The sequence below is a fragment of the Poecile atricapillus genome, chromosome Z, assembly GCF_030490865.1.
Source record: "Poecile atricapillus isolate bPoeAtr1 chromosome Z, bPoeAtr1.hap1, whole genome shotgun sequence".
Lineage (NCBI taxonomy): Eukaryota > Metazoa > Chordata > Aves > Passeriformes > Paridae > Poecile > Poecile atricapillus.
Window position 1 is genome coordinate 59,428,326 of NC_081289.1, and position 27,082 is coordinate 59,455,407.

A 27,082-nucleotide genomic window follows, 5' to 3' on the forward strand; every position below is an offset into this window, starting at 1 on the left:
TGAATAATGGAGCAGAGGTTTTGGTTTTTTCTTCCTTAAAGCCATAAATTTGTATAGACAGCATAATGCAGGAAAAAAAAGGTAATTTAATACAATAAAAATATTAGCAAATTTCGAAAGACATCAAATAAAATCATTGTCAGGATCAATTAGCAGTCAACACAAAACGACATAAAATGCAAGTGCTTTTTCAAAAGCTAGTGTAAAGGGACAAAGAAATTTTAACTTGTGTTACAGTAACTTCAAAAAACTTTTTTATTTCTTCTATTTTAAGAAATGTTAGTACTGCTCAAGAAAACAAGAACTGAACCCAGGTCTTCTACATCTCTAAGTAGAAAAACTCAGTAGTGCATATCTGCTCCACAGAAACAAAATAATTCCACACAGAACTTGCTCCAAGACAGGCTGTGGACTATGAATATACTTGATTTGCATGACAATGTTTGGGGACAGATGGGGGGGCTTTAGGGATATCTTCTGTGAGAAGCTGCTGGAAGCTTCTCCTGTGTCCAAGGAAGCCAATGCCAACCAGTACCAAGATGGACACATCAGTGGCCAGAAGCAAGTCCATCAGTGACAGTGGTAGCACCTCTGTGACAACATACTTAAGGAGGGGGCATGGGGCATGGAATCTATGCAACTCTAGCAGCATTCAAAAAAGAGGAGTGAGAATTTGAGAGAGAAACAGACAGCCCTGCTAACACCAAGGCCAGTGAAGAAGGGGGAGAAAGTGCTCCAGGTGTCAGAGCAGAGATTCCTGTGAAGACCACTGTGAGACAGCTGTTCCCCAGCAGTCCATGGGGATCCACAGGAGAGCAGAGATTCCCCTGCAGCCTCTGAAGGACCTCTCCCTGCTAAAACAGATGGATGCCCAAGGCAGGCTGTGGTATAATGGGAAGCCAACAATGGAGCAGGCTCCTGACAAGACCAGTGGATCCAGGGAGAAAGGAGCCCACGCTGCAGCAGTCAGTTAGCTGATTGACTAACCCCAGGGACAGACACATGACAGAGAAGTTTGTGGAAGACAGGAGGGACCCCATGCTGAAGAGGAGGAAGAGACAGGAAGAGTATGAAGAGGCAGGAGCAACAGAGACAATGTTTTGATTGCAACCCCTCTTCCCATCCCCCTGCACCCACTCTGGGTGAAAAGAGAAGGCAGAAAAATTGGGAACAAAGTGATGCCCGGGAAGAAGGGAGTCAGGGGGTGAAAGTGTTTTAAGATTTAGATTTGTTTCTTGTGACTCAACTCTGAGTTTCATTGGCAATAATTTAAATTCATTCTTCCCTAAATTAATTCTTTATTAAGAAGAATTTGTCTGTGATGGTAATTAGTGAGTGATCTCTCCCTGTCCTTATATCAACCCACAAGCATTTCTGTCAGCACAACTTGCTAATTCTCCTTTTGCTACTGGATTTGGAGCCATAGAGGCATCTAAAAATTGGACAGTACTGCGTCAAGATACACACCATTGCAGACTGCAATGAACACAAAGCTTTTAATCACAACAGGCACATGTTAACAGAGAACTTTATGAAGCCATTTCTGTTGTGGGGCAGGTTCTGTGTTTCCCATACCAGAGGTCAGAGTAGCCATAGGGTGACCTGGAGATGAGCCCCTCACATGCTGGGGTAACAAGATCAGACTGGCAGAAACAATCACTGTCGGAAACACACAAATCCACATCTCATAAGAAATACCAGAATGTGAATTGAACAAGTATCTCTATTTCACTGCTCACTGCATATGAAGAAGCGCAAACAGAGCACGGTCCTGATTCAGGACACCTTTGAGTCCTAAATAGATGTGACATAAACAGTACTTAAAAAGTAATCTTTATTTACGTAAATCATGCTATTTTCTGTTCCTTTGTTTTGTTCTTAAATTATAGCTGCAACTTAAAAAAAACGTATGAGTTAGCTAATAATACTTAAAACACTGGCTGATTTCTTGGAATTGTTTTTGTTCTCTGAGACTTTCAGACCCCAGGATGATTTCTCATGAGCCTATTGACTTCAGCTGCCAACAGAAAACTGCCCTAAAGTTAGATGTTTAAATATCTTTCACTTTCGTAAGTTTTAGGTAAGTGCCCATTTCAGAGAAACAGACTTCAAGGGACTTGAAGAAACCACCTAGTCCACCTGTCTGCTTCAATTTAAGAATACTGTTCCCAACAGACAAGATTGTAATCTGAAAATAAAACTCTCCTATTCCACAACTTCTCAAAAAAAACCCAAAAACAATCTATCTCAATGCTTAACTGTTCTTGCCAATGGCAAGTCCTCCCTAAAGCACCAGCACAAATCTGTCCTGCTGCAACCTTTTCCAATGCCTAGCTTAAATTTCCCTCAAATCACTTTGCATTCATTGATTCTTGTGATCTCCCTACTTTACAGAAAGGATGGTTTGTTATTCTCAAGGTGGAATTTTACCCACTAAAATCTCTCACCATGCTGATAATCTCTTTGCTAAACTTGGTACCGCTAGTGTCTTTAGTTCTTTTTTATAGGTCATATCTCCTAAAGATTTCACTATTCCCTTTGTTCTCCTATGGATCCACTTAATCTTTTCTCATGTGTGACTGCAATTAAACACCCAGACTTTGAAACACCACATAGTCTCCTGTTCTAATATGGAACATTAGAAAGAAGCTGAGGTTCAGAAAATACTTGTGTATTACAAATATATTTTTTTACCGGTTAAATTAATACAATCTCCTTCCCTTTATATGGTCAAAATTAATACATCACTCATGTGAAAACACACATTAATACACGGTCTGCCTTAAGAAAATATTAGTATTGTTAATTTCTATGTTAATTTCGTGTTTGGACATATTCCAAACATGTTACTCATTGTTTTTCACAAGACTAACAACAATTACTAGGCAGATCTATTGCCCTCAGTAAGATTTACTTGTGAACTGATGTGGTGCCAAAGGTAAATTATAATGAATAGGCAGAGTCACTATGTTTTGTTGGACTTCTAGAACAAGCATAGAAAGCACATTTAGGTAAATAATAGGATTTTATTAAACAGAACCTACTATCACTGTGGGTTTTAAGTAGCACAAGGATATAATTTCTAAGAAAAATAAATTTTAGCTAAAATGCAATACTGGGTGGAATAGATACCGCAGTTGGCCAGTCATACTCAGCTGAGTTATCATTTCCAACTGGGATATCTAAATATGACCACAAAACAAATACTGTTATTTTAATTTGTACAATTGTGTTGAGTCTTTTCTTCTTGATTATAAAAAGTTTTTTGGGTTTTTTTAAATACATAAACAAAGAGAAAAATTTCATCTATATTTTGACTAGTGAATTTAAAAAAAATTATGGCTCCTCTCAGCAACCTTATATTGAACACTACTTGTGAATACACACTTTTTTTTTATTTGGCCTTTTTAGTTCAATTTCAAAAAGTCTCAGTTGTATTTTGTTTGGGCAGTTGAATATTTGATACAGTGTATGCGTGCTAAGAAAGGAGAAAAATAAATATTAACCAACAGACCTAAACAGCAAGCACTTTTGTATGAAATGACTCACACCAGTCTATAGTACTGCCTTTAGGAATAGGTAGCGCTGATAAATGCTGAGAAAGGTCAATAATTCATCACTTGTGCTCCTGGGCTATGAAAACAGGCAATCGTAAAAAGGCTACTAAAAAATCTCTTACTAATGGCTTTTTTTAAGTTGCTCAGTCAGGAAAACTAGGAGATTTATACCATGGATGGTGCAGCTCCCTGTGAAGACATACAAGTCGTTCATATTAAACACACAAAGTGAAGGACTATTTCAAAGCTTCCTCCCATGGGTAGAAAACCCGTCAGACTCCCCCTCTTGGTACATCCCAGCACAGCAGATGCCACATAGAGAACATCTTTCCTGCCTCCCTGAAAAGAAAATGATTGAGAATTTTGTCTGCATTGCTTCCTTTCACTGCTACACCTCTCTAATCCAATTGTAAAAAAATAAACAAATGAAGAAACAAAAAACAACGGACTGGAAACACCAAATATTTCAAATACAAAGATATTTTATCTCAAAGCAGGACTCCCTCTTATTTTTCTGAAGCTCCATGCACCACCCACCCTCACACAGCCACCGAACTGGGTCTTAATTCTACTTAGTTTCCATAAAACTAAATCAAAAATGAAAAGAAAAAAAAAAATTGGATACCTTTCACATTTTCTTTCCTGTGTAGACCCTTATTCAAGTTTAGGGATTTTCAGCCACCAATTCTGTTTCCTGGATGGGAAGAGTAAATCCTCCACTTCTGCATTCTGTGCCTCTCTCTACCTGATGTCCTGAGCTGAAAATATCATTCATATCTGTCTCTTCACAACACCCCTCCCAAAAACTACAGGGAAGATAGACAGTAGAAAAAAATATACTACAGTGCATTAAATGTAACAAACCCTTCAGCAAATTTGCAGCTGGGACACACTGTTCTCATCTCAGTTTTACCAAATATAGGTAACATATGCAGCGCATCTGGTATGCAAGGTATCTCACTGTTTTGAGACACAGGTACAGCATAAAACGGGGAAAACTGAAAAAATAAAATAAAGCAAAACTTTTTTTCCCCACATTCTGAAAAGCAATTATCTTTCTGTGTCTAACTGGTTCAAGCAATTTTTTATGTTTAGAAGATAAAAGAAAAATGAAAGGACAGCAATATTATCTGCCATACTAAGTCACATTCAAGTTCTTTCTAGGAAAATTTTGAGGGCCAAAGGCTCAAAACGTTTTAGAAGATAACAAATCCTTTCCTCAAAAGGTTTTTCACAGCAGTAAACACTAGCAATACCAGCTTCCTCAAGCCATCAGGTTCTATGAACAGAACATTCTTTAAAAAAATCATCTTGGGTATACTGTCAGTAGACATTTTCAAATGTTAGCAGAGGAGTAGCAGAGTTGTTTAGGGTTACACAGCTAAATAGAATATGTGCCTTATTATTGTCAGTATCAAAATGTACATGCTAAAAACAAAACTACACATAAAGATTCTTCTGTAGTTTTAGAGCAGGATGAAGTATTTAAATCTGTATAAAAAGTGTCAGAAAAAAAGATATTTAATATAAAACTTAGCCACGTTATTATGTGTAATATTGCACTCTTTTCAAAAAAGAAGTGCTGTAGCATTTTTCACTATTTTGACACTAATTCCTATAAATAGAATTGACACAGAAGTGCCTACAAGTGTAACCAATAATTGCTATCTTTTGCCCAAGGGTAAAAAGAAAGAGACCTATGAAAAATTTGCTAACCAATACCTTATTCATATATATAAGCATGCACTAAATTTTCACAAATTATACTAAATTTTGGTTTATAGCCATAATTATCTGTTTATAAAAGAAGTACTGGAATTCTCTTGTCTCAACTATTGCAGTGTATCAACAGAAAGTCACCTTATTTTACAGAGCTTACTGAACATCTATCCAATAGATTAGGAATATGGTTTTGGGATCTGAATATTCCAATTCTCTATAAGCAAGATTCTTGAGACTGAGTCTGCTTCTGTGCAGTCCCTCTCCAAACAAGGCTAATATCACCCAAATCTTCTAAACCATTCAAAATATCAACACACCTCTTGATAAACTAGATATTTCTATCTCCTAATGAGGTATCAGCACATAAACAAAGCTTTAAAGCATATCCCGAGCTGTAACACATTCTGACTGCCACGTACACGCACCCTTCTGAAGTTACTCCCTAACTGCCCTACTTTCCATGATACTCAAAGACACATTTAGAAACTGTATCCTTTACCTTTCCCTATCACTGCAGTGTTGGAATGGTTAAAACGTTCTACCGCATGAAAGGGGTCCTTGTCAGAGGCAAAGGAGTTCCCACAATTTATGGGGTGTAACATCAACTCAAATGTTTTTCATTTCTCTTTGAATATGTGTGAAACAGTATCAGTTAGTGAATCACTTAAAATCAGACATGGGTAGTGAATATACCTGGTAACTTTTAATTTTCAATAGTGTATGCAAAAAGTTTAGGTATTGAAATTTTTAACACTCCTTCACACTGACTGCAGCTGACTAGAGTATGTTAAACTGCTTTGCAGGAAGATCAGACAGGCATGGGACTGCAATTATATATCACAATACCCTTTTCTGGGTTCACAGCTCTATTCATCTTTTAGAAACACTGAAGGACAGATTGGACATAGGGGAAGGGATTAGCCACAGGACGACCTGTATTTCCACACAAAAGCCTAAGTGTGGAAAAATGGCACCCTGTGCCACCCATTCTTCACTTCCTGAAAAAAACATATTCATGAAAATAGACATTTAAACAGCTCTTTCCCACTCATCTCAGAACAAGCATTCATTGTTTCTTAACACCATTTATATGGTAGTAATGTAATGCTACTACCAAATTGCCTCAATTCACAAATGGCTATAAAAATATCTAAGAATTAAGACAGGCCCACTTCAGCACAGGAACAAAAATTAACAAAATTAACACTAATTAACACGAAATTAACATTAATTATGAAAAAAAAATCTCAGTTGACTGTTGCAATGTACAATCTCATATTTATGAATGAGACTGAAGGAGGATTTGTGTCTGGTAATAAATTTCAGCTGGATGTCATGGAAATTCTACACATTATAGCCATGCAGAACAACTGAAATTATAAAAATACATTGTGTTAATTGTGTGTCATAAGAGCATAAGCTACCACATAACATCAGTAATTCCATGTGAGTAAAAGGAAAATGAACACAGAAAAATACATGTAGTAATGGTATAATTTTGTATGAAGTGAAGATTATGTCTGTTTTCTGTTCAAACTTAGCTCTGGGAAAATAAGCAGTAAATATTATGAAACATGCAAAAATGGAAAGAACATGCATTAATAAAACAGGTTTGAACTTTAATTAATTTTACAAGTCATTCTTCTTAAATCGTCTTGCATACAAAAGAAATGTTTGGTGTAGGGACTTGTACCATCAACTTGTCTCAGGAGATAGGTGTTATCAGCTAATTTGATCAAGCTAGTCAAACTGGTGGCTTTATTTGAATGTTCTTTGGGACAACAGGAAATTATCCTTCTGCTCAAGCAATAATCAAATTAAAATGTCCAAGCATTTAACTCAGGAATTCGACCACACAGCTGTGTTGCAAACAGCAAGCCTGTGTAGCTCATTAGGCTCCAATGGGAAATTAATCTTTTTGCCAGGAAATCAACAGTCTAAAATCATGTCCAATGGACATAGTGTTCCTAACTTTTTACTGAATTATAATGTAAAGGGATAACTCTGACATCAGAAAACTATTTCAAATCTTATGAAGGTAGTGAGGTAATCTCACATGTACTCTTCTTTATACATATTTACTTAATAAAGTAATGTGGTAGGCATATGGTTAAATTATTTGCTAGTTCTTTCCTCACACTTTCTCTTTGCTTTCTTATTGAAAGTAACATAAAACACCAGGTTCTAAAATGAAAAAAGTAAACATAATCTTATTCTACAAACTGCTTACAATACATAGCTTAAATCCAGTGTTATCCATTTCTCATTCTCTTATATGCCTTCATTTAAATATTTTATGTTTAAACCATTCACTTCTATTGGATTTTAAAAGTTCTTCATAAAGAAAAAACTCAGTCATACTGTACAGACTTTCATTCAACTCCATCAAACTATTCAGTGTCTCTTGAAACTACGGGGAAGAAGGAACACATACACTGCTGAAGTAATTATACAGAAAGGGTCAAAATGTTATCGTGAAGATTAGCACCTGTCAAGAAAAGTCTGACAGCTACCCCATTACATGCAATTTAGTCAGTATATAGTTCTCACTGCTAAAGAAAACAGAAATGGTTTGGGAACAAACATAAACAAACTGATGTAATTAAGTTATCCAACAAGCTAAAGAGCTTCAGTTTGCTGTCTGCAGTCCATATTAAGAATAGTTATAATTCCTAGAGAAATGTAAAATGTGTTAAAAGTCCTTCAAGTACGGCCATGGACTCTGTTTTTATGAAATAATTTGCTAGCTTTCTATTCCTACAGGGCAGGATGAAATATTTGAAGAGAAACAAAATGCTTTTCCTTTTAAGGATTTTTTAACAGTAACACAGACATCAAGCCCTAAAAGACCAAAGAAGAAAAAAAAAAAACAGTATAATGGCAAATAGTGTAAAAAACCAGACTGAAATTCTGCGAAATCTCCTCAAAATAGGCCATGTCATTAGACAGATATATAAAAATACAGTTGTCTGAGCATTTTAAAAGAATGTTAAATAAGTCACTATGTGGGAGGCATTGCATACAATGCAGTTACAGCATGGGTAGGTTTCTTAAAGGAGAAACCTTTAGCACTGGAGCTATCTGAATAATGCTTCTAAATTAGGCAAATCAGGCAAATCAGAGTTTATTAATTTCAGAAAAGAAAAAAAAAAATCTGTGAAAGCAGAGTTTCATGCTTTGCTTAGACTGACACTAAATTAAAATCAGTACTGATACTTCAGTGATTGCAAGGTAGTCACTTTGCACTTGAGTGAAGTTTTGTCCCAGTCACAAAAAAAGTTTTTTCCCTGTTTTACACAGCCAGCACTCCAAGATGAGTTTGGTTCCTTTTTCCTCCAGCTATACTCTCAACTATATTACAATGGTAAAAAAAGAAAAAATGGGTTCACCAACACCCCCATATTGTTGTGTTATCGTTTTTCACACTGCTTAAAAAGATTGGATTTTTCCATACACCACCAAATATATAACATTTTTCAGGTTTCACACTTGAATCTCAAACTAGAGTTTGCTACACAAGTAACAAAGGGACTAATTATTTCAGTAGTAGGGGAAAAAAAGAAAATACCAACTTCTCGAGCAAAGAAAACAAAACAGAAAAGGGCCAATACAAGGGTTACTCCCAGGAAAATCCCTCTACTCACTTAATCAAACATATTTTTTTCCGCCCAAGTCAAGTAGGAAAAAAAAAAAAAAAAAAAAAAGAGAGGAAAGCCTGCCCCACAATCCAAATTCTTGTCTCCTGTAAATTGTAATCACAATTTTCTGACCACAAGGTGGAAAAAACAAGAGCCTTGAAGCCACGAACAGGCCTCTTCCCGTTTCGGGGCAGTGAGGAGAAGGAAGATGCTGAATGCCCAGGATTTGCTCTGCCCTGCCCTTTCCATAGAACTTTAGTGCCATCTATTGAAAATGTACCGAACAAGGAAGAGGCAAAGGATGCCTATTGATTTGGTATAAAAATAAGACGTTTACTTGTTAAGGGGTTTTTTGGTTTATTAATATTCCCATGATGACTACTGTTTTGTGGTCATCTGATAGCAACAAATATTTTCTATACACTATACATGCCCCATAAAGAAATGAGACGTCAGCTAAAACATTGACTCTAAACATCATACAGATTCCATATATATATATTTATATGCACATATAACATATATACATTTACCAAAGATGTAAGTCTAAGCCTACCTATTATCTAAAGCAACAAAATTGAGAAGGCTTTAACGGAAAGGAAAAATAGCGTGGAAGCACTGCTGTAAATAGAACATACTGGAAACAGTAAAAATAATTAAGGCACCTCATAAAGATCTCAGTATTAAAGAACAGGATATGTAGACATGCACATACAATTACCTTCTTTAAGAAACTGTGAGTGGATGACAAATATAAGAAAACAGCAGATCGCTGCTCCTGCTAGTGCCCATAAAGCTTTCAAGAGCTGCATCTCGGTCTGAAACTCAGTAAATACCCAGAAAGTCACACAATGAATTTCCACAGCGATGCATCAACGCTTCCCTCTGTGCGCCAGGCGCGGCGGCTCCCGGCAGGGACCACACTCCCGAGCAGGGCGGGCGAGCCCGGGGCTGCGGAGGAGGGGCCGGGGCTTCACACCCCGCGCGGGGGCAGCGGCAGCGCCGCGCTCTCCTCGCCGAGGCAGCCGGCGCGGGGCCCCATGAATCAGCGCTCCGTCTCCGCGGGAGCCGCGCCGAGCCGGCGGCGGGGGCAGGGAGCCGGCAGTGCCGGGCAGGGTTGCGCAACAGCGCCCGCTGCGCCGCGGGGGCGCGGGGCCGCCGCCGCCGCTCAGGGCGCGCCGCCGCCGGCCGGCGCGGGGCGCGCAGGGGCCGGGCCCTCCCCGCCGAGGCTCCGCGGGAGCCGCTGCAGCATCGCCGGGCTGCGGGTGCCGCTCGCTCGTCGGGCCGCTGCTCCGCTGCTCGCTGCCACGGCTCGGGGAGGAGAGAGCGAGCGGGGAGGGGAGGGAGCGGGAGGGAGGGATCTCTCTTTACTGCAACTTCTCCCGGCTGGCGGCAATTTGTTGCACCCCCTTCCTCCTCCCCCGGCTCGGAGATGCTCTCCAGTGCGGGTGCGGGGGGCGGGAGGGAAGTCAGTTCAGCTCCGCCGTCCCTGGCAAACGCGGGGACGCTCGGGGGCTCTTGCACTGATCGCTGGTCTCCCTTTGGGCTCGCACCTCCGCCGCGGGGGCTCCTCGTCGCCCGGCCCCGGGAGGTGCCCCAGGCGCCGTGGCTGGCCCCGCTCCCTCGCCCGCCGTCCGCCCGCGAGGCCGACCCTGTCCCGGGGCCGCGCCCCGGCGGTGGCACCGCAGCGCGCCCTCCGAGCAGCCGCGCCGGGCTACGGCGGGCTCTCTCGGTCTACAGGTTGATGCCTCCGCTGCAGCAATCCCCGCGGAAAACAGGAGTGCAAATGAAAGAATCTAATAAATCAGCGTAGGGAGAAAAAAAAAAAAAAAAAAAGAGAATAAAAAAGAAAAAGAAAACGACAAAAAAAACCGAACCGGAAAAAAAAAAAATAAAAAAAAAAACAGCCTATAAAAATAACCCCGAAACACCAAGGCTGTAATTTTGCTGCCGCCCTCCCACTCCAGGGGAAGGACCCTGCCGCGGCCACCGGCTGCCGTAGAGCAGCCGGGCGGGGGGGGCGGGAAGGCCGGGGCGGTGCTGCGATGCGGGGCCGCTCCGCGGGGACTGCGCGCTCGGCCCCGCCGTTGCGGGACGCGGTGCAGCCCCCCCCGGGCAGGGGCAGACGCTGCGCGGCGCTCCGCACCCGGGGGCCTCCCCGACGGCCGGGGCTGCCCGCTCAGGGCACCGAGCTCGGCGCGCACAGGCGGCTCGGCGATGCGGGGCAGGGCAGGGTTAACAGCCGCACGCCGAAGTGCTGCCGGCCACACAGAGGGGGCTGCCCGAGCCGGGCTCGTTCCCGGTGCCCTCTGCCCGCGCAGGCGATGCGGCTCCGCGCCTCTCGCGTTCAAAGCCGCCGCTGCGCCGCGCAACCTCCGCGGCGCCTGCGTGTCCCGCAGCGCGGCCGGCAATGGCCCGCGGGGCGGAGCGGGCGGCGGACGCGAAATGCGGGGAGAGGAGCTCCAGCAGCGGAGGCTGCGGGCAGGGCAGGTGCGGTTCGCAGCTCCGCGGAGGCTGCGGGCAGGGCAGGTGCGGTTCGCTGCCCCGCGGAGGCTGCGGGCAGAGGGCTGGCGGACAGAGCGCCCCGCGGGCTCGGCGGGGCGGCGCAGGGTCCTGGCGCCGTGCAGCTCCGCGACGCGCCGCGGGTTGCGGAGCTGCTGCTCGGGCTGGCGTAGGTTCAGTGCATAACGCTGACAACGGCGGTAACGCACCGACGGCCAGGGAGCTGCAGCGGTTTCTCCGGGATAGGCATCCATAGTTTTGGAGATTTAGACCAAGTAAGGGAATACTTGCACGCTGAGAGCTTTGTTTTCATTGCACCTTAGTTACGTCTGCGTTTATGATGTGAATTGAGGTTTTGGTTTTTTGGTCTTGTTGTTTGTTTGGGATTTTTTGTAATATTTAATATTTAAATATTTGCTTAGTTTTAAGAAACCAGGAAGATGCTTGAAAGGACAGATTAATAAAAGATCAGTATTTTTATTGTGCAAACATATCCCATGCTGTTGATGTGTCTTAAATTCGTCCCTGTGCCTTTTCATTTTCAACAGATAGCACAGAAAAACATTAAAAACAACCATCTTTTGAATTTTAAACTTCACACAAATCCCTATAAACCCATGTATTGCATTTACTATATTTGAACATTACAGCAATGCAATGTTAAAGCAATGTCATAGCTACACTAGAGAAATTCCACTGTAAATCTTTCCTTCTGAAATGTACACTTTGGTGAGAAATTTGCCATGCTTGGGCACAGTTCAAGTTGGGTTTTGTTTGTTTATTTGTCTTCTGGGTGAAAGAAAATGTGTCAAGTAGCTAAAGCAAATTCACACATTTTATACTTAAGCAAACAAATCTCTCCCCCACCCTGCCCCCCCACTGACATAGCAGCTTTAAAATCCACAGGTAACTGGATTTTAAAAGTATCAAACTTTAGAGTTTATACAGTCCAGAATAAGCAATACATGTCTTTTAGTTTTAACACATTTAGAGAGAAATCCTCTGAAAAATTTGACTCATTGCTTTCCTTTTTGACTAAAGGTACATGAAGATCCTCTCTCAATGGGTCAGAAGCCCCAACTGCTTGTTCCTTGCTCCTTTTTGAGGTGCAAGATGGTGCTTTCTCTCATTTCAACTAGTCTCGCTTCTTTAAGTCTCTTAATTAGACAAATACTCCTGGGTTTCTGTAGCCTTTAGAACAGACCCTTCATAAACAAAACATCAGAACATGTCATTGTGCTCCCTGTCCACAGGGGAGCCACTCTACTTGCACACTAGTGGAAGTGGGAGCAAAATCTGGTTCAGCACTCACACTGTACAGATATATTTAGTCTCATAGCAACAAGGGATTCCAGAAGACTTCCCATTTGAGAGGACAGTAGTACCTGGCAACGCCACTTGCTGTACTACATATGGTTTGCTCTCAGTTTTGTGTTTTCTAGATAGCTTTGGACTTTTCAAATAGGGCAAATCCTATTCAAAAACATCCATCTTCAATTTCTTTACTTGTCACCTGCATAAAGATTTATAAAATATTAAGGATAACTCAAGTTACCCATGTAGACGTTGCTGGAAGACTTTTGTAAATAAATTCCACTGATAAAAATTCCCCCTTATCTTTCAGCTGATTAAGATTTGCATTCCCAGCACCTGTCAAACAACTTCCAGGCCGCTTTTCCAGGCTTTGTCCAGAGCTCTGACCCCATTCATCTCCAGCAATACAGAGGCAAAAGACTGTGATCCTAGCAGGAGCTACTTCTAGGGAACCACTCCACAGGAGTTTTCCTCATTGTTTTTTGTAGTTGATGGAGCAATGCTTGGCACCTGAAAGCTGCTAAACGATGGTGATGGCATTGGAAGACATTTCTGATATAGAAGGCATTTGTAGCTGCGAAGAGAAGTGAGGAATACATTTCCCTGATGATCAGGGAGCAAGAGCAAATATGTAAGAGATAGAAGATCTTCTGAGATCTTACAAGAAAGCAGAAGAGAAATGAAGTGCATAATTTTCAAATCTGCGTTCTCTCTTGAAAATACAGCTCATTTGTTCTTTTCACCAAAAATTCAGTCGAGTTCTACAGAATTACTAAAACTGGAACTCGGTAGCAAAAACAGCAGCAGTCTCAAGTATAGAGACTTGAAAAAATTATCTATACTCTGCATTTAATTTTGTGAGAAGATTCTACCAGACTCTGCAAGATTTATTCTTCACTAGTGAGATATTTCATAAATAAAGATGTGCTAAAATTCCTGGAAAACAATCATGTTCAGATTGTATTCCACAATCCTAGAAATACCTAGAAATGAAGTCCTACTATTTCCAGCTGTGTCAAATGCCTTTTGCATAACTATTTTATTCCTGTTCATGCAATAAACCTCCAAATTATGCATGGCCAATGCAGATCTAAATGCAGGAGCACAAGATGTGATGTTAGCCCATTTTCAGTAATGAATTTGGAAACTACTTCTGGCTTTGGGAAAAAAATAGAGAAGACAATAGCTATTATTAGGTTATCTAGACCAAACTTTTGCCAGTGCCCACTGGATTTCATTTTTGTTACTTTTGAGTTACTCAGGCAATCGTCTGTCACCAGCCACTTGAGGTGATTATTCCAGCCCAGTGGTTCTCTCAGCTAGAATGTTTCTCCTGATGCTAAGTTTAACATTTTATTTTGTTGAAATTCATCCAGTTCATCTTTCACATATGCCTGAAGTAGCATTATAAATCCTTTTCTGTTTTGAATCTAACCAAAATAGAAGATATATTGAGTATATAGGAATGAGCACAGATAAATATATTTCCACCAATTAGTTTTAGCAGTATTTAATTATTTTTTTTCTCCTCTTTTCTCTGCATACCAGTGTCTGGTTTGCATTTCTTTGCTTCTGAGCTATGCACAACTACAGCAGTCCTCAAAATTTTATTCCTGATCTTCAGTTGATGCTGGGTAACTGCCACTGGAGTAGAAATTAACATCTAAAGAGATGCTATTGATCTTTGGTTTGTGACATGATGCAGCTATCATAGGAACCACAAATACGTTTGACTCTTTCCATTAGCACCTAAAATTTTCTTCTTTCTTCCCTTGACTTACCAAATTAGGTGATACATTAATACACCTTTAATATTTTTGACAGACTATACGCTGCTTCCTGTCCTGTCTCCTAGTGGCAGATTCATAAAAGGGATAGCACGGCCTAGATAATTTAGAATTATCAGTGTGCAATCTCCTTGCTAACAGTGCATGCTTACTTAGAACTTTTGATGGTTTAGGGTTTGGTTTTTTTAAGTTATTTTTGTTTCATTTTGCTTTTCATTTGCGTTATTTTGCTGTTTGTGTCTTCTTCCTACCATCTTACTGACTTTCTATTCAGGTATGATTTTCTTCCTCTTTTCTATTTATAAAGATTTGTGCCAGCAGTCAATGCCATGTAGACAGTTTTCCACTGGGAACTCGCTGAACGTTCTCCCACACAGCAGCACCGTTTGGTAACAGCTTTTGGCCGCTACCCAAAAAGGAGCTACCTAAGAAGAAGTTAGAGGTCCTGTGAGACCACTCTGATCCCTTGAACCACTGGTAAATTGTCCCAAAGCACACATCTGAAATCACACAATGCACCAGCACAGGCACTGTGTGCAGTGCAGTGTCCTAGGTTTGTTCACAGAGGGGGAGCCCAGTGCCCTGGGGCGTGGCCAATGGAATATCGCTGTTCTCTATCGCCCACATCATCGCTGCCTCTGTCTCAGGAATAACCGTGAGCTGCTGCCAGCTGCAGGAATATCTCTTGTCTTGTCTTTGTCTCAGCAGCACGTGGAACTAAACTGAGGTGTTAGTGAACACCGTTCTCGTGTAAAAAGCCATCTCTTTTCTATACTTTCGTTACTAATATTGCTGTTGCCACTGTGCATTTCTTATTCTACTGTTGTTTGCTTTCAGTAATTTGTTGTCTCAACCCACAGTCTCTGCTTTTGTTCCTCTCTCACCAGATGGGGGCTGGAGAAAGGGGAGTGGCTTATTTGAGGTTTAATTAGCCGCAGGTGTTAAACCACCACATGCAGTAAAACAATGCTACCATATTCCTTCATCGCTGTTGTACTCATGGATCATCCTCCTCACATCTGCCTACCAAGAAATCCCCTTATATAATTCAAATCTTTGAGCAGTTCAGTGCTGAAATGTTGCTTTTTGTCCTCTCTCATTTTACTTGATATGCTCCACCTGTTACAGGGAGCACCTCAATTTGCAGTAGCTGCTCTGACACATTTAACAGCACAATTATAGATGACTTGGTAACCACCCATTGACTAAAAATAACCTAGCAACTGAAGACACACTTGGGTATTTATACTTAGATATCCCAGAGGAACCCTTCACAGCTCCTGTAGCTGGGGAAAACATATGTATCTCACCAAATGCAGTAGGCTAGGAATCCTCAGGGGTGGGGGCGGAGGGATGTAGGGGAAGTGATAACATTGCACAGCTGAAAGATTTTCCAGACAACACTCTGCCAGCTAATCCAACTCTTATCCAACTAGCTCTGCAATTAGGGTTTCCTACTGAGAACAATGACAGCATTATGACCTGGGGAATTTTATACATAGAGAAAGCTCCTTGCATCTGGGATTGAAAAACTTAGAGCCTTAAAATCCAACTCCTACACTGGTGATATTTGCCACCATTACAGATCCTAAGGAAACTGTATGCATATGAGAAAATACGTGAGCTGCAATGAATGAACTATCAGTGAGGAGGGAGACGGGCAGCATATCCTCTGTGAAGAATCTGCAGTGCTGAAACTCATTATTGCCTTCCAAAGTATGGATTAATTTGGGTTTTTTTAATTCAAGATGTACCAAAATTTCACACAACCTGTTCAGGAGGAAATACTCTGATGTCTGAAGAAAGAGACATCTAAATGATATGATTTAATTTCTATAATACATGATTACATGTACTATGGCTGCCTGTGGCTAGTTTTATATTTGAGCAGAAGAAACTTGGAATTTAATGGAAAGAAGTCCATGTGTTGTAATGGAGAACCTGTATTAACTGCAGCATCCGTCTGCCCATCCTTTTTATACTCCCTGTTATTTTTCTGGTTTATCTATGGCCTTCATCCATTCTTGTCTTCAAAATATGCTTTCATTCACCTAAAAAGCCCTGACTAGTTAGCAGATTACAGCAACAAAGAGAACTACTAATTCCAAAGAGAGATTGTACAGTGTCAAAAGCGCCTTTCTACCTGCCTTCAGTTGCAACATTTTTGTCTTGAAATAAAAATAAAGTGTTCAAGGCAAGGTTGGATGGGGCTTTGAAAAACCTGATCTAGTGAAAGAAGTCTCTAACCATGGCAGAGAGCTTGGAATAGATGATCTATGGAAGTCCCTTCCAACCCAAACTGTTCTGTGATTCTATGATAATTCAGAGAGAGAATACAACTCTTGAAACTCACAATTAAGACTGATGTACAAGGCATAGGCTCAAACATTCCAATGACTGTAGTGCTATTCACAAAAATTACAATTAAACTCAGAGGAATTATGGTCATATTTTTACTTTTTATGTATTTTAAGATCATCTGGACTTATAAACCCTTCTCAAAATACAAATGTTCACTCTTTTTTTCGGAAAAGGGATTTGTATTTTAATCAGGATGATTAAACACATGAAATTAAGGGAAAGTAGTTATGATCCAGATTTCCAGCATCATTTTTTGATGGTCCAGCTTAAAAATACACAACTAAAATGCTGCAACCTTCAAGGAGTAAGTTCTTAATTGAGAAAGAGACCCACAGAGAAAGCCATGCTGAATTCACACAAAATCTATGAGCCATGTCACAGCAAACCATTATACAATGGCCAACAGCAGTGTTGCATGGAAAAGTGAGTAAGCTAACAGATTTGCAGTGTTTATTGCTTTCTTCCACCTTAGTGGAGGGGGAAAATTAAAAAAAAAATCAAAAAAACAATTCTATGAAAATGAATTCTGCTATACAAACTCACACTCACTGGCAACTTAAGCAATGAACTCTTTGACCTATAGTTTTTACTTTAACCAGAGAACCTTCTTCAATTTTCTTTAGATTTTGACTTTCCACATTTTTCAAAATCTGGGTCTTACAAAAATTGATCAGGAGCTGAAGTTAGACCTCAACAGCCACTTGAATTCTTTCCATTAGCAGTTCTTATTGTGGTGTGTATAAAAGGGAGCTGCAGCAAAAGTGATACATATCCAGAACACCACCAGGCCCCTCACAGTAAGTTAAAACATGTTCTGAACATATGGGGAAAAGACAAACTGCCTCTAATATTTGAGCACAATGGGTGATATTCCTGAGAAGAAGTAATCTTTGGTTGCTATTAAGCTAGTGAAGGGGAAGCAAATATTTTTCAGACAAATTTTAAGCGGAGATGATTTAAAACAATTCAAAACCTCCAATAAACAGTTAAAATTATTGCATGCACAGAATTAACAATTATTACATTTTATGTATAAACTAAAATGTGTTTACCACTATGGCACTCTTTTTTTTTAACCTAAACATTCTCATGTTTTCAAGAGATTATCAGACTATGACATTAAAAGAGAGAATTTTATATATTAAGGTTCATCTGGGTCTATATTCAGGAATAAGTAAAAGTGAAATGGTTGTTAAATTCAAATCTTTAATCTGAGTACAGAAACTTGTTTGCCATTGAAATATAAAACAATCATTTTACAAGCCATTCATGTATAATATTGTCCACTGGTTCTCGATAATAAAGTAAAAGGAAAGTATTAGTGAATCTCTAGCTCTTATTAAATATGTCCAGTTAATACTAAATGGTATAAGACTTTTTTTTCTTTTCTTTTTTTTTTTTTCCCCACAGCTGGAAGAAAGTGGATTATTAGAGGCTAATCTCAGGTTCATTACTGGACGCTGTGGAATTAACACACAGGAGGCCTATCTCTATGCACCTGGGAGGGATTATGGCAGAAACTGCAGGTCAATAAAACCTTCTCTTGCACGCACAATCTATTCATTATTTGCTTGTCTGTTTGTTTTTGTAGGAAGTTTATTTCTTCTATTTACCAGATATATCAGGAGTCCTATAATTTATTATATTTAAGGAAGTAGCCGCAGCATAGCACCTTTTCACAAAACTTTTTGTGAAAAACGTATTTTAAGAGGCAAACAACCTATTTGGTTTTATTTTAAATTATACTGCCCTTATAGGAACTATTTTTTCTGAATGTTTACATTATTTTGAAATAGAAAGCTTTAATTACAACATGAAATGGAGCATCTAAGATTTTTGACACGTAACAAAAAAAACGAGTATTAAAATATGACCCCTGGTACATGGGGCAGTGATAATGCACAGCCTAAATTAACCTCTGTAAAAATCATGGAGATACTGTAGCTGATTCAGCCAGATTTCAGCTGGATAAAGCATTACAAAGAGCATTATACAAACGTTGTAGGAATTAAAACATCCTTCTCTACAGCAGAATATACTCTCTCCCTGGACACTGCTTAACATTAAATAGAGGAGTGGAGTGCCAAGTCCTGGGATGTTTTAGCATCACACTTGTGCTGAAATGTCATTGTCATCATTATCATGATGGAATGATCAACATACTCATCTTCAGGCTTTTGAACAAGAGATTAATGCTTTCTCTGATTTCTTAGTGCACACTCAGTGAAAGCCCCACACCTACAGCCTGTGTACTCCACAGGTGCAGGTTTACAAGCCCTTAAGTTTTCAGTTGTCTGTGTACATAAGTGAAAGGGGAGATGAGTCATGATAACTAATTGTTCCTGTCTAAACAGGAGTGTGCAAGCTCATATGTAGATAGTAAGGATGATACAGGCATTACAGCTTGAATCAAGTATAAATCTTAAACTAGCAGATTGGTTAAGACATGCCTGCAGAAACAGCTTTGACCTTAAAGTCACAGTAAAAATCTGAGTCTGATTTACCACACCAGTGTACTAATATAGCAGTAATAGACATTAGATTAGCATATTATACATTGAATGGCTACTATATTAAAAGTAGACATATCAGAAGTGGGCAATGATGAATTGAAGGTTTTATTAATGAATTACCACATACAGATTAGATACTGTATTTAATTTGTTAAAAATACTTGTTACCTGGTGTTTTTTTTTTAGGAAAAAAATGTTTATTTGGTTTTGTTCAACATTTCAGAAGAAACTGGTATAGTCTATTCTTTCAGTAAACCATTGACTAATAGGTCAGTAACACAGTTTATAAGCTATGCTCTCAATCCATGCCATAGTGCTTTGAGAACGTGTCAACACTCAGTGATTTCCTTACCCAGCTCAAAAGCATCTTGGAGGCACCCCGGGCAATGTCTCATATACAGCCATTGAGGGTTATCCGCTCCAAAATAGCTGTTATAATCTGAATGGAAGAACCATAAATGATTCAATTGAAATCATGCCTGAAAATGCAAAAGGAAATGAACACAGAACAAGCTATAGGATTAGTGAGTCTAACTGCGTGCACACCTGAATATCTAGAATTGAAGACTTTGGTGTTTCCCCTTACAGTCATCCTATTCTATGAGACAGCTGCTTCAAGATGCTGAGAATAGTACTTACAAAATTGACCTTTACTGATATTTAGAAGAGTTATTTTCCATCATTTCAGATGTAAATGTAAGATGTAAAGGTAAACAAAAACATCCAGTCACCTCTGACAGAACTGAAACTTGGTAAAGTCTTTTTTCCCATCCATTCTTTTCTTTTTGAAAGAGTTGAAGTATTCGTATCTTCCCTATAAAGTGGTTATAGTGTAGTGCATAGAAGCTACCTAGTCATAGCCTTAATAGTAAAACCATTTAAAATAAAAACATAGAGGCTAAATACTGGAACCAAGTGCAGCTTGATTTGTGTTTTGGTTTTGGTGGGGTTTTTTTTGGTGTTTTTTTTTTGTTTTTTTTTTTTAATTTATGAAGAAACTGGACCAGAAAAACTTTTTTTTTCTTCTTTCTTCCCCACAGAAAATTAATGGATTCTATACAGTCAGAACAGATTGAATTCCCAAAACACATGACAATTACTTCTAGAATTGAGGAACTAGTAAAAAGCAGTATATTTAGTAGAATAATTGTTATGATTAAAAAGAACATCTTGGATTTATTTTGAATGACAACCACTTTTTAAATTGTTTTTTCTTTGCCTACATGTAACAAATCTTTATTTTCTTCCATTAGGAACCATAAAGTTTTAAAATACTTTGTTTTCAAATCACTTCAGAACAATAGAAGGGGGGATATAAGAAGCAGGTGTGCACTTTATGTAGTAAACTAAAATATGAAATAGTATGAACAAGACAACATCTAATTGTATATTAAGTACAGCCTGAGGGACCAGGCGATCTGGAAGTAATCAGAATTTATTTTATTGAAGTAAACATGTGCAACTGGTATCAATCCTAAACACATACCAAAGGTATGAAATTTTTTATCAATAATGTCCTATCAAAATGGAGAAAATCCATATATGACCAATGACCTCCTGTTGTGAAAAAATAGCTACAATTTACTTTGTTATAGAAAAAGGCCTTACTCTTTCCAGATTATGTACCCTGCTGCTTCTCATACAGAAAAGCATTCTCAAGAAGGCAGTCCTTAAAAAAAAAAAGTAATTAAACTGGAAAAGTTTCAGTACTTTTTACTGTTTTGTTTTCTTTTTCCAGGTATACTACCAAATATGTGTAATATTCTTTCTGACAGACACAACATATGACAATAAATTCTTTAACAGAAATTTGAATTTTCCACTGTTTGTGGTGATGATATTTTTGTAGTTGGCTTTCAGAGCTGAATTTTGAAAACAGGTATCCTTTTCTTTTAACTTTTTTTTTTTTTTTTCAAACTACAATAATTTTAGCATCCAAATTATTTTTGTGTGATTCATACCATGTCTTAAAGAGGATTAATTTGACACAAAATATAAAATATTTCCTACTTTTTTTGAAAAGATAAAAGCAGTCCTTTGAGTTACATTTTTCCTGAATATTTAGTAGATATCTTAGTGTTGCTGCACTATGACAAAGTATTTTTACAGGAAATTTCCGGTAACAAAGTATTTTACTAAAATAATGCTCAATAACCAGACATGAATAAACTAAAAATTGAAAAGCTGTTAGAATGTACAAGAACTGAGACAAACTACTGGCTCACTAACAATTGTGAAACAAATCTTTCTCTCCTGACTTGATTGATAAATTTTTCTTCAAACATGCATCAACTTAAATTACAGAATCTGGAATTCTTATTAAGAACCAGGTCCTGCATTTACTGAAAAACTGAGAGAAGATGGTACTGAGTCTTTTGCTAAATCCAGAAAATAACCATACATGAGACGGGGAGCAGCCTGACGGTTGTGAATTCAAGTGGAGACTGGGAGTTGATGCATGTGGCTCCTTTTGTAGTAGGTTTTTACAACACTGCAATAGTATACTTTCATTTTTTTATTCTTCTGTCCAGAGTAGTATATGTTGTGTATGTGTATAATAGAGGATATCAACCCCATTCAATCCCCAATTCTCATAGAGATAAGAAAAACAAAAAAATTACAAAGCTCTTTTCTCTTGCATTGTGAGGAGAGTATTAACTATAGTATAATATAATACTCATCTTGAGAAGCATTTACACTGTCACTCATATGGGAATGTTATTAAAAGCAATTCTATTCACTAGAGGATGGACTCCATGGCAAACAAGCAACTTCTTGAACCCCAGCACAAATGAGGCCTGTTCTTCTGTATGTTTACATCTTGTATTTAACTGCAATTAACTGAATTCCTACAATTCAATACTTTGTAAGACCATGTCAATTCTCTACATTTAATGCAGTAGGAGAGGACATAGTATGTTCCCACCATTGTGACATTTATAGGGTTTCTATCTTCAAATGATGATTTCATAAAAATTTTTGTTGAACTCAACTACTAAATTAAAAAGCTTTACATGGAAGCACAACAGATATCTGGTTTTCTGAGCTTCAAAACCTGCAGAGCCCCCTTCATTGTCCTTACTGACAGCTCACACTCTTCCAAATCTCTTACTTGTACATTGTGTCTGCTGCTACTACTTTCTACAAATAAAACAAAACAAGCCGTAGCAAAACCAATTTTTTTATGAAGTCGTTGCAGCAACTTTTCTCCTAGTTTGGAAAGCTCTCACCAACTCCTTTCCAATAGCCTTAGGAATATTGACTACCCTTTTTCTGCTCCTTGGTGCTAATGTCCTGAGACTCACATTCAGATTTTAACACTGATCAGCACTCAGCCAGGAAAATTATCAAATCAAGTTATTGTGGCTTACCAATTTACCTCCCATCAGCACTAAAGCAATACCTTGTTAACCTGGTGCAACTGCATGGTGTGTCTGAATTGAACACATATGAGTGAAGGTTATTTCAGAAAGAAAGGACAGACTGAAAGAGCAGCCTATATCCACAAGGAAAAAAGTGGAGTAGACATTTGAGCAAACTGTTTAACTTTAAAGGCAATTAGGCAATGAAATTACTTGCCTGAGGTGGTAGTTTAGACAATGTAATGAGAAGTGCTTAAAATAGAATAAACTATTTGTGAGACAGATACAGATGTAAATAATCCTCCATGTTTTGAGCTAGATGAATCATGAGAGGTATCTCTTGTATTCAAATGTCTGATTATAAAATGGTATTCTCTTTCTTGGGAACAGCTTTCCAACTTACGACTGTTTACACCTGTTCTGAATACTAAAGTGAAACTGCACTCCGAAAGGCTGTTTAATCTCACTGTATCATTATAAAGTGGATTTATTCATAACAAGCATCTATGAAAAACTTCCAACAAAAAAGTCCTTAGTCAGGGAGATACACATTGTTGCAAAAATGGATTGTTTCTCTAAGTGCTTATATGGGCCCATTGCTATAGCATCCAAGTGCCTTACAAACATTAATGAATGTATTCTCACAACACCCCTGGGAGATAGAGATAGTATTATTAGCTAATGCACAAAGAGTAGCTTGTCCAAAGTCACACAGAAAGTCTGTGGCACAGCCAAGACTCAAAACTGTGATTTCCTGCCCACTGCTGTAACCATGACTATATTCTCCTATCAATATACAGCATTTCAAAATATGTTACATATAGCCTCAGATCTTTACACAATAAGCCTGTCTGTTCATCTGTAGATCCAGCCACTGACTTAATAAAGAAAAATAACTTTGTTTATCTGGAAGCTTCATTACAGCAACAAATTTGCAGGTTACTCAAACAATGACAGTTATATGGACCATAACTGGTGCTGATATATGAGAGTAATGAAAGAGAATTCCCTGATCATCACATTCAGAACAGAAGGCATCATATCCTGAATATGACTTTGATACCTAAATATTTTCCTTCACATAATGTACATTATACAGAGAAGGCTTGTCTTGAGAATAAAGGGAAGAAAAAAAAAAAGAAGAAAAAGAAAGGCTAGCTGTATTCCCCGAATAGTTCCTTTTGGGTAAACTATTTCTGCAATAAAAGGACACACACTGTATTTCTAGATGTAATGAGGTCAGATCTGGAGGGACAACTGCAGTAAGTGTATTTACACCTGAATATCAGAGAAGAGAATATGACTTACATATTTGATATTATAATCATGTTAATATATTATATTGAGATGCAGATAGATACACAGATAGATATAGTCTTTCAGTTATTTAATGAATTCAGAGATCTGATCAAATGATAACAGGATTATTCTAATTCAGGAACACAGCAACTTTTATTTTGGCAGAGGGGAAGCACAGGCATTAGGTTTTTTCTTGAGTGGTAAACAATTAGAAAATAATGGACAACTGCATAAATAATGGAAAAAGATTTGAAGGTATGGTGGATCACAGAGTGAATAATGATCCAAAAATACAATATTATTAAAAGAAACTGAAGTATAATATTGTAATTTATTGGCAGAAACAAAAGACATGGTAAGTAGTGTCTCCTGAAGTCCCAACAGCAGCACTTTTCTCAGTTATGGCTTCATCTTTTAGGAAAGATGTAGATAAATTAGACCTGGTTTTAATTAGAGCTTCCAGATAGGAAAAGGAATTTATATTAGATGCTGATTTGAAACAGCTCATCTGTTGGGACAATTAAATAAATAATGGAGCTGTTTATTATTGATAGTGAATCCACATTTCAACACATGTATAAGAATAAGTTGATAAATACCCATTGTGGTGATCCGAATTCCCATAAGAAGATAGACTAGACAGTCCTCAGATACATTTTAGCCTAACACATACATTTAATCACTGTACAAACCATTATTCAGACCACTTATTGTTCAAGAACTTCCATTGTAGAATCTCTCATTCCCTCTCTCTCCATCTCTATTACTTTCTCTTCTCTTCTTTCTTCCTCTTTCCCCCACCAATTCTCTCTCTTTCAGCCCTCCCTCTGTCCTTTCTGTGTGCACTTAAAGTCACACATCCCTATTTGGACTGGAAATTCTTGAGATGTCTGCCTTTAGCAACCTTAGCGTGTTAAGGAACATTCTATTCTTAGAGATCAGATATCTGTTCCCTACAGACTAAATCAAGCTCCAAATTTAGATAAAATATTACTTAAACTCTTCATACTCTCACTACAGGACCAGAAAACTGCAATGAGTGGGTACTTCTGGGTAATTTTTATTATCATTTTTATTACCAGAGTAATAAGAAGATAGACTGTACATTAGCAAAATTATCAGGTTAGAGAAAAAGAGACTCTTGATATTAAAGAGCTTAGGTGCTCAGTTCAGATGCAGGAATAGTTTTTCATTTTCTCTGGTTCTCCCAAGTACAGGACAAGATTTTTTTGCCTGTTCACTACCATCACAGCTACCTGTTCATGTTTTCACATGCAAAAAGCCTCCTCTGATTTAACCTGTTGCTTATGGATCATTCTGTTTCATAAAAATCAGTGTCACATGAAAGACAAAAAATTGTCCTGTACCATAAATTTGTCTCCCTTAATTTCTTTTGAAACTGTTGACACGAGGATTGGGTAGAGATAAATGGAAGTACACTCAAATGAAAGGATAATAGGATTTAATAGTTCCTAGTTTTAGGTGAAATGCAGTCAAACAGGAGAGTAGGAACTGTTTCTAACAAAGGACTAAAGGAAGACTACACTTAGAGCACCCTCTTGGAGATATAATCCCCTCTGGGACTGTTTCCTAATACTGAAATCAGGCCATGTTATCTGGTTAGAACAGGTTTTTTGCCCTACTTTGCTCCCACATATATAAAGCTGACTGAGACAAGCTATTCTGTTACCTGAAATGATACAAAACCATAATATCAATAAATATATTTTGACTTTTTGAAATAGCAGCCTGCATAACTCCCACTAAGAAGGAGTGCAGTCCCTCATACAAAAAATCCATATTCACAGGCATAGAGGTTATTAGAATAGCTATATTTATGTGCAGTTTAGAAATGACAGTATAAAGGATTGACTAAAAGCTCACATGTCTGGCAAGTCCAGAAGTGCACACATGAAGAAAAATCCCTACTTGAGGAGAAAATCAGCCCTTGCCTAGAATGTACAGGAACCTGCAGGATGCTTTTCAGACAATCTGGAAAGAAAGACTACTGAAGTTACAGTGGGTACCAGAGAGCCCACTTACAAGATGTTAGCAAGGGCTCTCTGCTGTGAAGTGTGTGGAGTGCCTGGCCAAACACTAATGAAGAAAGCCACAGGAATCCCATACTGGAAACTGAAAGTTAAGCAGTTAAATATGAACATATGGAGCTAGGCAAGCTTAGGAGCCCCAGATAGTTGTGATGGTTTAAGCAATAGCACTCGTTATTCCTCACAGGACAATCACACCAACGGGAAGAGTCTCAGAATTGTGAGTATCAGTTAAAATGGATGGCTTCACTTAAAATGGACAACTACCATCAACATAATCAGTGAAGGGAGTCATGATGAGTCAATGAAAAAAAAAAACCAAACATAAAATTTCATTTGACATTTGGTCATGATCAACATTGCGCTAATTTTACCAGGAGGTAACAAATTATCAACAACATATAGGGGGAAGATCTTAGAGCATGGCAAGTGAAGCACACTCATTCTTTTGAAAGGCAATACTTTCATTCTTTGCAATCTCTGATATAATATGACAGTACTAAATGACAGCCAGAAATTTAGTTGTGGGGTAATATTTTGTTACTTTTGATTTTTCTTGGTTTACGCTGTGACTGTGCTTGACTACAGAAAAGCACATGGCCTTTCTGACTTTCACACAGAAAACAAGGACCCAATGAGTGAGAAAAGTTTTAGGAAACACTGCTAGCTATCACCTAGAATCTGAAATAAAAACATGAGTCTGTTTCATGTAGCTTCATTTCACTTGGAAGCAGAGGTAATTTCTTCTCATTCTACAATCTTATGGTCACAGAGTAGTTGAAGTTAGAGGAAACTTCTGGAGATCATCTAGTCAAATCTCACTGCTCAGAGCAGGGTCAGCTGGGGATACAGGTAGCTCAGAACTCTCTGTGAGGATGCAGATCACTAAACCCTAGTGAACATCCTCTTCTAGTGTTATAAAAAAATAAATTAAAATTTTATTTCAATTTATACTCATTTTCTCTTGACTCATCATATT

The 27,082-nt window shown here is 38.7% G+C and overlaps 1 protein-coding gene across 2 annotated transcripts in view; it reads right to left on the bottom strand.

The window, feature by feature from the left end:
- Nucleotides 1-27,082, bottom strand: part of LOC131572839 (chemokine-like protein TAFA-5) — a 403,451-nt gene that overhangs the window by 283,715 nt on the left and 92,654 nt on the right. Inside the window, exon 1 of one of the 2 annotated variants that reach the window (XM_058826228.1) lies at nt 9,639-9,873. The exons of the other annotated variant lie outside the window; for it this stretch is intronic. Within the exon in view, the coding sequence (XP_058682211.1) occupies nt 9,639-9,729 (91 nt within the window). The 5' untranslated portion in view covers nt 9,730-9,873. Of the gene's footprint in view, nt 1-9,638; nt 9,874-27,082 lie in introns of those variants that run through there. 2 annotated transcript variants of the gene reach the window in all.